The 8,695-nt window shown below is 50.8% G+C and overlaps 1 protein-coding gene across 1 annotated transcript in view; it reads right to left on the bottom strand.

Moving 5' to 3' along the window:
- Positions 1 to 2,311: 2,311 nt before the first annotated feature.
- The window catches only part of LOC141161324 (inactive dipeptidyl peptidase 10-like), a 247,286-nt gene continuing 240,902 nt past the window's right edge, over positions 2,312 to 8,695 (bottom strand). Inside the window, exons 4-5 of the mRNA XM_073646137.1 lie at positions 3,043 to 3,137; positions 2,312 to 2,413 (exon numbers count right to left, since the gene is read on the bottom strand). Coding sequence (XP_073502238.1) covers positions 2,312 to 2,413; positions 3,043 to 3,137 — 197 coding nt within the window. The remainder of the gene's footprint in view (positions 2,414 to 3,042; positions 3,138 to 8,695) is intronic.

Below are 8,695 nucleotides of genomic sequence, written 5' to 3'. Positions count from 1 at the left end.
CCCGAGCGCTGACCCCCAGCCTGGGAGATAGTCACTTGGCGGCCTGGTAAATGGGGTTCTGGGGGTGCAATATCTGAAATGGCTAGGGTGATGGAAGGCCCAATTTTCCGAGGTCCCTGGGCCTTGATATTACTGACCTTGACCGGCTGGAGGTGATTATGAAGGTTGGATGGGATACGGTGGTCAACCAGCCATATAGTGTGAACAGGGTATATCACTTCCTCCTCTGCTGGAGTATCCTGAGGGTAGTGTTCCTCAGACCCTGATGGTTCGTCTTGGCAGACCAGATGGGCTGGCAGACTGGCTCCAGGCATGGGGTCCCGGCCCTGTAGACAATCTTTGGCCATGGGTCCAAAGTGCCCGCACTTAAAACAGCTCTGTGAGTTGGGCAGATCAAGAGTCCTGTTTGTAAACCTTTGTCTTGATTGGGGGTCTGCTGGGTAGCAGGATAGTCCTGGCCAAATGGCTGGTGGCTGCTGGAATCCTTGGTTGAGGGGTTTCCTGGGATCGGTGGGCATATCGGGTCCCTAGTGGGGACGATTGGCTGTGAATTTGTCGGCCAATAGGGCTGCTTGCTCTGGGGTTTTGGGCTTCCGGTTGGCTACCCATTTTTGTATTTCTGGGGCCATTTTCTCCATAAGTTGCTCAAGAACGATCCTGTCCCAGAGGGCATCAGCAGAGTAAGCAGCTCGACCATCGAGCCAACGGTTGCAGTGTAGTTTGTGTTGACTCCCAAATTCTACTCAGGAGGCCCCCTGGCGAGACAAAGTCCGGAACTTAATGTGATATCTCTCGGGGGTGATGGTAAAAAGTGCCAACAGGGTATCCTTAACTGTCCAATAGTTCAGGCAAGTCCTGAGGCCCAAGCGACCAAGTGGCCCAATCAGCTGTGGGTACCTGGTGCATCAGCATCAGGGTCTCAAAATCTTGCAGATGTTTATGAACCTCTGTGTTGGACTCATTAAACACTGCCACATTTCTGTAGCAAAGATGATTGCCTTGGTTGTGCCAGACCATCATGGAAGTAAGGTCTGGCACTGGTGGAAGGGGTACTGGAACTCCCAAAACCAATTCTATAACACAAGCCCTTTCCTCACTTGAGGCTTCGGGTCCCAATACGATCAACAATTCCTGGATTTGAGCTGCTTGGGACTGGGTATTAGATTCCAGATTACCACTGGATCCTGGATTTGGCAAACATTAGGATTCCTCTAGGTCCACCTCAGTGGAGTTTTTATTGTCCTCCATGACATTCTGGGCATCCCAACGGACCAATACCTGTATGAAATCCGAAAGAGAGTTGGTGGCCCGGTATTCGACCCGTTGGAGCTGGTACAGCTCCTGTAGTCTCAATTTCTTATTGCGGTTGTATATCCGCTCCATTCCTCCTCCCAAGGCCGGACTGGTGAGGTTGGGCATGGTAGCATCCGAAACCTGCTGTGTATGCCTCACCTATGGACTGCTGGGTCGGTCTACATGACTCCCTAGTTGTGGAGCCCTTTGGATGTAGTCTGCGAACACCAGTCCCCTGCAGCTCCCCCAGATCCACTGGGCTGAGTAGTATCCCACTGTTGCCATGCCACCAAAATGTGAAGACACGGGGTCTTCCGTGGGCGTAATACTACTCAGATAAAACAGGGTGAGAGTAAAACAGCGTGGCAATACTTTATTGAACAACAAAGCGGACAATAAACACATAGAACAGTCCCAGCAAATACCCAAGATGGTGCAACATTACACAGTCTCACCCTTCCGCTGGCCTACTGAGAAGAGACAGTCAGATATGTGGCCAGGTAACCTGATTGACCCAACTTGGATTTCCTCATAACGTCTCTGAGGTCAAGGATTAGGGATGATATTATTCCACAGGGCTCAAAAATCCAGAGCTCAACCCCCAAGATTGACTGGCAAACACCCTACAATGGTATTTACCATATCTAACAAATATCCATTGTTCAGAGTCCCTGTATGGCAGACGATACATTGTAAGAGCTGATATAACATGTGAATAGCAGCCATTCATCAATTACCAAATATCACCTCAAGTGATCAGCATTCAGGTCTATACGAACAATAGTCTGTGTTGAGCAATCAAAGAAGAACATAGGTTCAAAAGTCAACATAAAAATAAAGGTATATTGTTCCTGGCCATCAGAAAGTATGTCTGGCATAATTAAGAAGAAAAGATGGGTTGTCACAAGGCACAATTTTTAATTGTGGCAAATCCAGCCCAAACACTTCTAAAGGCACTCAGGAATTTCAAAAACATCCACGCAAACAGACATACCCATGCACACACTCTAACACCCACTCATTCATTCATTCCCCTCCCTCTCACCTGCTTCATGTCATAGGCCAGGAGCACAAAGCGCTGGTCTGGAGACAGCGAGTATCCGGAGGCCTTGAAGGTCACCTACAAGAAATGTGAATATCAGAATCCTGGAAGATACAACGTGAAAGCAAGGATCCTGAAATGTCAGCCTTCCCCAATCTGTGTAGATTGTAAGCTCCTAGATCAAGAGCCTACTGAGGATCAATTTTACTGGGGGGTCGTTATCTGTGTCCTGACCCTGTGAAGACGTGAACCCCAATTTCATGACTATTAGGGGTCCATGTGAAATGTCATCTCAGCACATGAAGCTCCTGGAGCATACACCCATCATTCCATAGGGTCTTGTTTCTCTAAGAGTGCCAGGCTATACAGTAAGGGCAATGGGGGACTACATGACTGTACGCCATTAGTATGAGTGGACACATGGACGAGGCCTGGCTGATGGATGGTGACACCACACAGAGACGAGGGGGGACGTTTGGCAGGTTATACCCGCTGCCTCATCCCCAAGAGCTCCATGGCCATTAGATCTGACACCTAAAGATTTCTGGGTGTCCAGGTTCCTCTATCTTGATGATTGTCGCTCTATACTACAGGTCAGATGTGAGGTCAGGACCTTAGATTGTGAGCTCCTGCGGACAGAGACTGACCCGTGTACTGCGCTCCAGGTAAAGTTTGTGCGGCTGAAACAAAAGAAAGTAAATACTTACAAACGTGGAGTTTTCCAGGAGCGTGGTGGTATCATTGGTGTCAATGTTAAATTTGAAGACATAGCCATCCCTGTTCTTATATACAAGCTCATGTTCTGAAAGACAAAAAGAAAGGGGGACTGAAGAGAGGAGAGCGCAAGAAGACCCCAGACCTATGCACGCGCCGCACACACGTGGTCTGCCCCACTCATCAAGCATGGTCTGCCCCACTTATCACATGTGATGCTCCGGTCAACCATGATACATGGCCTGCTCCACTCGCAACCTACGCGGCCAGCACCACCCATCATGTGGTCAGCCCCACTCATCACCTACGCGGCCGGCGCCACCCATCACATGTGGCCTGCCTCTCTCTTCACACTCCCAGTCCGCACCACCTGTCACACGTGGTCTCTCCCCGTCACACTCGCGGCCCGCACCCTCTAGCACACGTGGTCTCTCCCCATCACACTCATGGCCTGCACACTCTGACACATGTGGTCTACCCCCCATCACACTCATGGCCTGCACACTCTGACACATGTGGTCTACCCCCCATCACACTCATGGCCTGCACACTCTGACACATGTGGTCTACCCCCCATCACACTCATGGCCTGCACACTCTGACACATGTGGTCTGCCCCCTGTCACACTCGCAGCCCACACCATCTGTCACACATGGGCTGCCCCCTCATCACACATGCGGCCCGCACCATTTGTCACACGTGGTCTGCCGCCCTCACCACACATGCAGCCTGCACCCTCCTTCACACGTGGTCTGCCCCCCTCGTCACACTAGTGGGCCGCACCATCTGTCACACGTGATGTGCACCCTCATCACACTCATGTTTCACACCCTCTGACAGACGTGGTCTGCCTCCTTGTCATACTCGCGGCCTGCACGCTCTGTCACAGGTGGACTGCCCCCCTCGCCATACTCCCGTACAGCACCACCTGTCAAACTCGTGGTCTGCCCCCTCGTCACACTCGCGGCCCGCACCCTCTGTCACACATGGTCTGCCCCCTCGTCACACCCGTGGCCCGCAAAATCTGTCAAACATGGTCTTCCCCCCTCGTCACACTTGTGTCCTGCACCCTCTGTCACACATGGTCTGCCCCCTCAACACACTCATGGTCCACACCATGACACACATGGTCTGCTCCCTCAACACACTCGTGGCCCACACCATCTGTCACACGTGGTCTGCCCCCTCATCACACTCGTGGTCCACACCCTGACACACATGGTCTGCCCTCCTCATCACACTCGTGGTCCACACCTTGACACACATGGTCTGCTCCCTCAACACACTCATGGTCCACACCCTGACACACATGGTCTGCCCCACTCATCACACTCATGGCCCGTACTCTCTGTCTCACGTGGTCTGCTCCCTCAACACACTCATGGTCCACACCCTGACACACATGGTCTGCCCCCCTCGTCACACTCATGGCCCGTACCCTCTGTCTCACGTGGTCTGTCCCCTCGTTACACTTGTGGCCCACACCATCTGTCACACGTGGTCTGCCCCCCTCGTCACACTCATGGCCCGCACCCTCTGTCACACATGGTCTGCCCCCTCGTTACACTTGTGGCCCACACCATCTGTCACACGTGGTCTGCGCCCCTCGTCACATTCATGGCCCGCACCCTCTGTCACACGTGGTCTGCCCCCTCGTTACACTCATGGCCCGCACCCTCTGTCACACGTGGTCTGCCCCCTCGTTACACTTGTGGCCCGCACCATCTGTCACACATGGTCTGCCCGCTCGTTCCACTTGTGGCCCACATCATCTGTCACACGTGGTCTGCGCCCCTCGTCACACTCATTGCCCGCACCCTCTGTCACACGTGGTCTGCCCCCTCGTCACACTCATGGCCCGCACCCTCTGTCACACGTGGTCTGCCCCCTCGTTACACTCGTGGTGTTAGAACCCTCCTGTTAGTTTTTTTTCTATTTTGTGGTCACGTGACCTGCTGCCTATTTATTCCAGCTCCGCCCTTCTGGCTTTGCTGGACTTCAGTGTTACTTTGACTCTCTATCTAGCCAGGTGCTTTGTACCTATCTCTATGGTTTGCTTGGTCCTTGGACCTCTAAGTATTTTTGTCTGTTTGTCTTTATGCTCCGCTACAACTTCTGCTAGGAGGTGTCCAATTTTGTCCCAGTCCTTAGTACTTTTAGGGACCCCTCCCTTATATCTATAGGTCTGCGTTCAGACTAGCTGAGGACGAAGGCGGGTCTGTTCACAAGGAACAGGTCCCCCGCTGCATCGTAGGGAATCAGCTTAGTCCTATTGTAGGGACAGTTTTCCTATCTTTCCTTAGTTCTTGTAGAAGATCATAACACGTGGCCCACACCATCTGTCAAATGTGGTCTGCTCCTTCGTCACACTCGCTGCCCGCACCATCTGCCACACATGGTCTGCCCCCCTCGTCACACTTATGGCGTGCACCCTGTGTCACACGTGGTGTGCCCCCTCATCACACTAGTGGCCCGCACCCTCTGTCACACGTGGTCTGCCCCCTCATCACACTTGTGGCCCACACTATGTCACACATGGTCTGTCCACTCATCACACTCGTGGTCTACACCCTGACACATGTGGTGTGCCCCCTCATCACACTTGTGGTCTACACCCTGACACACGTGGTGTGCCTCCTCATCACACTTGTGGTCTACACCCTGACACACGTGGTCTGCCCCCCTCATCACACTCACGGCCCGTACTCTCTGTCACACGTGGTCTCCCCCCTTGTCATACTCGCTGCCTGCACCCTCTGTCACATGTGGTCTGCCCCCCTCATCACACTCGTTCCCGCACCCTCTGTTACACATGGTCTGCCCCCCTCATCACACTCGTTCCCGCACCCTCTGTTACACATGGTCTGCCCCCCTCATCACACTCGTTCCCGCACCCTCTGTTACACATGGTCTGCCCCCCTCATCACACTCGTTCCCGCACCCTCTGTTACACACGGTCTGCCCTCTCATCGCACCCGAGGCCCGCACCCTCTGTTACACATGGTATGCACCCTATCACACTCGTGTCCCGCACCCGCTGTCACAATCCCTTTCCGCAGGTGCTCCCCCTCCCTAACCCTAACCCTCCCACCACTCTGAAAATCCCCCGGAGATCTCCATGACTGAAACGTGGGAGGTCTCACGCCCTCTAGTAATAAGTCAGTGACCTATGCCGGGACCCTCCCCACTTCTCATATGGAGGTTCCTGTACCCTTTTCTCCCACCTTCATTACATCAGCTTGGATGTCTCTACCTTTGGATTTTAGTTGTCTATGTACCGTGTTACCTACTATAGATCTTATCACTGCTGTATTTCCTAGATAACTTACCGGAGGACGGTTTTTATTAAGTTAACAATGAGATCTGTACTTAGGAATGCATCTGTATAATGATATGGATGAATCTATGCAGCAATCTGATTGCCTTTTTGTTTATATCCATTTATCCCTTTCCCTTTTCAGTTCTGATGAAGGTCTGTATCAGGACCGAAAACGTTTAACGCTATATGAATGCAAATAAAAGGAACTTATTTTCAAAGAGTGCCAAGTTTTTCTGCTCTATATGATATATGGGTTGGATACCCTCCTTGTGCACCCGAATCAGTTACTGCAAGAGTGCCATATATCATCATTTTCTAATTACTCTCCACAGTTTGCCTTTACCTGCTTCAACGTCAACAACTTATATGGACTTACACAATTGGTAATCAACATATTAGCAAACATTGACTGTTCAATTACCCTGCGTCCCTGTCATTCAAGAACGCAGGATGACAACACCATATGCTGCAACAAACTTCAACTCAAGAGTCAACGTTCAGGCTCATCTAAAAATGGCCTATGTGCCCACACCTGCTAAATAAACGTCTGTCATAATTAAGAAAAAAGCTGTGTCGTCACAGAAACCCAGTAGTAGTGCTGTGCTGTCTGGAGACATTGATCAGATACCCAGTAGTAGTGTTGTGGTGATGTCAGAGGACAGTGATCAGATACCCAGTAGTAGTGTTGTGGTGATGTCTGAGGACAGTGATCAGATATCCAGTAGTAGTGTTGTGGTGATGTCTGAGGACAGTGATCAGATACCCAGTAGTAGTGTTGTGGTGATGTCTGAGGACAGTGATCAGATATCCAGTAGTAGTGTTGTGGTGGTGTCAGAGGACAGTGATCAGATATCCAGTAGTAGTGTTGTGGTGATGTCAGAGGACAGTGATCAGATACCCAGTAGTAGTGTTGTGGTGGTGTCTGAGGACAGAGATCAGATACCCAGTAGCAGTGTTGCGGTGAGGTCTGAGGACAGTGATCAGATACCCAGTAGTAGTGTTGTGGTGATGTCTGAGCACAGAGATCAGATACCCAGTAGCAGTGTTGCGGTGAGGTCTGAGGACAGTGATCAGATACCCAGTAGTAGTGTTGTGGTGGTGTCTGAGGACAGAGATCAGATACCCAGTAGTAGTGTTGTGGTGATGTCTGAGCACAGAGATCAGATACCCAGTAGTAGTGTTGTGGTGATGTCTGAGGACAGTGATCAGATATCCAGTAGTAGTGTTGTGGTGGTGTCTGAGGACAGTGATCAGATACCCAGTAGCAGTGTTGTGGTGATGTCTGAGGACAGTGATCAGATACCCAGTAGTAGTGTTGTGGTGATGTCTGAGGACAGTGATCAGATATCCAGTAGTAGTGTTGTGGTGGTGTCAGAGGACAGTGATCAGATACCCAGTAGTAGTGTTGTAGTGATGTCTGAGGACAGAGATCAGATACCCAGTAGTAGTGTTGTGGTGGTGTCTGAGGACAGAGATCAGATACCCAGTAGTAGTGTTGTGGTGATGTCTGAGGATAGAGATCAGATACCCAGTAGTAGTATTGTGGTGGTGGCTGAGGACAGTGATCAGATACCCAGTAGTAGTGTTGTGGTGGTGTCAGAGGACAGTGATCAGATACCCAGTAGTAGTGTTGTGGTGGTGTCTGAGGACAGTGATCAGATACCCAGTAGTAGTGTTGTGGTGGTGTCAGAGGACAGTGATCAGATACCCAGTAGTAGTGTTGTGGTGATGTCTGAGGACAGTGATCACATACCCAGTAGTAGTGTTGTGGTGATGTCTGAGGATAGAGATCAGATATCCAGTAGTAGTGTTGTGGTGATGTCTGAGGACAGAGATCAGATACCCAGTAGTAGTGTTGTGGTGATGTCTGAGGACAGTGATCAGATACCCAGTAGTAGTGTTGTGGTGATGTCTGAGGACAGAGATCAGATATCCAGTAGTAGTGTTGTGGTGGTGTCTGAGGACAGTGATCAGATACCCAGTAGTAGTGTTGTGGTGATGTCTGAGGACAGTGATCAGATACCCAGTAGTAGTGTTGTGGTGGTGTCTGAGGACAGTGATCAGATATCCAGTAGTAGTGTTGTGGTGATGTCTGAGGACAGAGATCAGATACCCAGTAGTAGTGTTGTGGTGATGTCTGAGGACAGTGATCAGATACCCAGTAGTAGTGTTGTGGTGATGTCTGAGGACAGAGATCAGATATCCAGTAGTAGTGTTGTGGTGGTGTCTGAGGACAGTGATCAGATACCCAGTAGTAGTGTTGTGGTGATGTCTGAGGACATTGATCAGATACCCAGTAGTAGTGTTGTGGTGGTGTCTGAGAACA

The sequence above is a fragment of the Phyllobates terribilis genome, unplaced genomic scaffold, assembly GCF_046119375.1.
Source record: "Phyllobates terribilis strain yellow unplaced genomic scaffold, ASM4611937v1 Scaffold_9__5_contigs__length_417890890, whole genome shotgun sequence".
Taxonomy (NCBI): Eukaryota; Metazoa; Chordata; class Amphibia; order Anura; family Dendrobatidae; genus Phyllobates; species Phyllobates terribilis.
Note: the sequence above shows the minus strand (reverse complement) of the source record. Positions and strands in the feature narration are given on the sequence as shown.